The sequence below is a fragment of the Vitis riparia genome, unplaced genomic scaffold (assembly GCF_004353265.1).
Source record: "Vitis riparia cultivar Riparia Gloire de Montpellier isolate 1030 unplaced genomic scaffold, EGFV_Vit.rip_1.0 scaffold686_pilon_pilon, whole genome shotgun sequence".
Classification (NCBI taxonomy): Eukaryota; Viridiplantae; Streptophyta; class Magnoliopsida; order Vitales; family Vitaceae; genus Vitis; species Vitis riparia.
Genome location: NW_023269734.1, coordinates 63244 through 66163, shown reverse-complemented (window position 1 = coordinate 66163; position 2920 = coordinate 63244). Strand labels below are relative to the sequence as shown.

At 37.1% G+C, this 2920-nt stretch overlaps 1 protein-coding gene across 1 annotated transcript; it reads left to right on the top strand.

Moving 5' to 3' along the window:
- Positions 1–476: 476 nt before the first annotated feature.
- Positions 477–2260, top strand: LOC117910263 (xyloglucan galactosyltransferase MUR3-like). Its single transcript, XM_034824347.1, has one exon. The coding sequence runs from the start codon at positions 651–653 to the stop codon at positions 2082–2084; it is 1434 nt and encodes a 477-aa protein (XP_034680238.1). The 5' UTR covers positions 477–650; the 3' UTR covers positions 2085–2260.
- Positions 2261–2920: the final 660 nt, after the last annotated feature.

Below are 2920 nucleotides of genomic sequence, written 5' to 3'. Positions count from 1 at the left end.
AGGGTTATTTCACCATTTTAAGCAATTAATTCTACAATTAAGGTTATGTTTGGTTCTTAGAAAATTTGAAGCAAAATGTAAAAAAAAAAAGAAAATAGAGATGAAAAATAAAAGGAAATAAAAAGTAAAGAAAAATAAAAAATAAGTTTGAATTTAATAAATTATTTTTATATATTTATTCAAATCCATTTTACTTATTTATTATAACAAGATTAAATAATTAATAATTATAATATTTAATTTTTTTATATATATTTCTTATAAAAATGTAATTTTAGAATTTGACTTAAAATGATTGGTTTATAATTAATTTCTCCTTTGCTATTTTTTTTATATAAAATATTTAAAATACCAAATTAAAGGTTGAGTAAGACCAAAAAAACCTTCCATAATGGCGTCCATGTAAAACCATAAATATAATAAATACAAATGGAAAAAAGGGCCAATGAATCCCCAGGCAATTAATACAAGGATTTCCCTTTACATTTTTAGCATTTCCGTGCTTGAGTAAACATGAAATTTTTATTGACAAACCTGCTCACAGCCACACCCTCCCTCTCATATTTAATTCTTTTGTTCGATCTTTGGAGAGGGGTTTTGTGCAATCCTTCAGGGTTTTGATGTAGGGATTTGAGATGTACCAGTGAAGGATGTGGTCTGTAAGAGGGCATTGGAAGCAGATGGAGAAAACAGTCGCTGGGAAGTGCCTCAATCAATTCTGGTCTGTTCTCTTGCCTCTCTGTCTGTTCTTGTTCATATCAGCGCTGTTCTTTGATTTTTGTGGTTTAAAACAAGGAGTACTCATCAATTTTTCAGCCAGAGCCCCTAAAATTTTTGGTCAAATTCATCCTATAGTAGATGAGTGTGTGGGTCAATACATTTATGTTCATAATCTTCCTAGTCGATTCAACGATGACCTTCTGGAGGATTGCCATTCCATTAATCAATGGTATGATATATGCGAGTATCTATCCAACTCGGGACTTGGTCCCCAGCTTTCAAATTCTGGAGATGTTGATGATTTTCCAAACAAGAGCTGGTTTGCCACAGACCAGTTCCTTCTGGAAGTGATTTTCCGTACCAGGATGAAGGACTACAAGTGCTTGACTAACGATTCGGCCATGGCTTCTGCTGTATACGTGCCGTTTTATGCTGGCCTTGAAATCAGCCGACACCTTTGGGGTTTCAACGCATCAGTCAGAGATGCTGTTTCTAATGATCTGATCAAGTTTTTAGTAGAGCAGCCCGAGTGGAAACGCATGTGGGGTAAGGATCATTTCTTGATTGTGGGCAGGGTTACATGGGATTTCAGGAGAATGCCTAACAACGAATCCTTTTGGGGTAGCAATTTTTTGAGGCTGCCTGAATCAGAGAACATGACTATTCTCGGGATCGAATCCAGCCACGGATCAGACAATGACTTTGGAATACCCTATCCGACATACTTCCATCCTTCGCATGACAGTGAGGTGTTTGAATGGCAGGATAGGATGAGGAGAAGGAGACGGCAGTACTTGTTCTCCTTTGCAGGGGCGGATCGACCTCAAGATGGGGATTCTATTCGGGGAGAGATGATGGATCAGTGTCGAGCTTCAAGGGATAAATGCAAGTTGCTGGACTGTGCATTTGATAAGAAGAACAACTGCAAGACGATTAATGTGATGCAGATGTTTCAAAACTCTAGCTTCTGCTTACAGCCTACAGGGGATTCATTCACTCGGCGATCGACTTTTGATTCGATTCTGGCAGGCTGCATTCCTGTTTTCTTCCATCCGGTTTCTGCTTACAGGCAGTATTTGTGGCATTTACCCAAGGAGCATACAAAGTATTCCGTGTTCATTCCAATGAATTACATAAGAGAGGGTATAGTAAGCATCGAGAAAGTCTTGCTTGGAATTCCAGAACAGAGAATGTTGGCCATGAGAGAGGAAGTAATAAGCCTAATCCCTAAGATCATATATGCCAATCCAAGTTCTAAGCTGGAGACAATTGAAGATGCATTTGACATATCAATAAGGGAAGTTCTTCAAAGAGTAAAGGAAATGAGGAGTGTGGGGAGGGGGGAGAGATCTACAGTGGGATAAGCAAGAGAGGGTGGATGTCTCCATTTATGGAGGCTAAAGCTTATTCTTTTTTTCTTTCTTCATTGCTGTCATAGGCTCTTTCAATTTCTGATGTATCGTAGAAGGGCTTCAATTTTAATATATGATAAGAACTCTTTCAATACCAATAATGAGAAGTAACCAATATTTGAGTCATACTTCATTAATTTTTAAAATCTATGTTTAGATTAAGTTCTTAGATGAATGAGAATGGCAATGGCTCTCTAGCTAAAAGATCTCAAATATGGAGAATTCAAAGAATGGGTTTGTAAGATATGGGATGGATTTGAAAATTCCACAGAGAAAACTTCCCCAAAAGTGACTCCTCAACCCTTCATTCATGGGCTCTTTTGAAAGAGACAATAAAGTTAGGAAAAAATGATGAATGTAGTCATACAATTAGCGGACTATTTTAGAGAAAATGCCGCCGACAACAGCATTCACCCTGAGAAGTGGTTCGCCCTCTCTCAACCCAGTCCACATGGGTGGGGCTTTGATTTGTACGTGCTGGGACCAGCTAGGAAGTCTTCCTATTTAATCACCCAATCAAGAACCATATAACATGTTGAAAGCGTAGTATCACAAACCCAACATCAAGGCCCATTGTTGGACCCTTCATGCTTTAGTACCCCTAACTTGAGTAACAATCCTTTCTTTTGTATGCATTAAGAAAAGCATAGGGAATTTTTACTTAATTTCTAATTTAAAGTCCATTGGACAATATTTTTCAAAAATCATTTTAAAAGACACTTTTAAAAGTTGAAAAGTTACTTATGATATAGAGAAACATTTGATAAGCAATTCCCTCAAAAATACTT

Excerpts from the sequence above, each read along its gene's own strand:
- LOC117910263 (XM_034824347.1), top strand. The coding sequence starts at position 651 with ATGTGGTCTGTAAGAGGGCATTGGAAGCAGATGGAGAAAACAGTCGCT.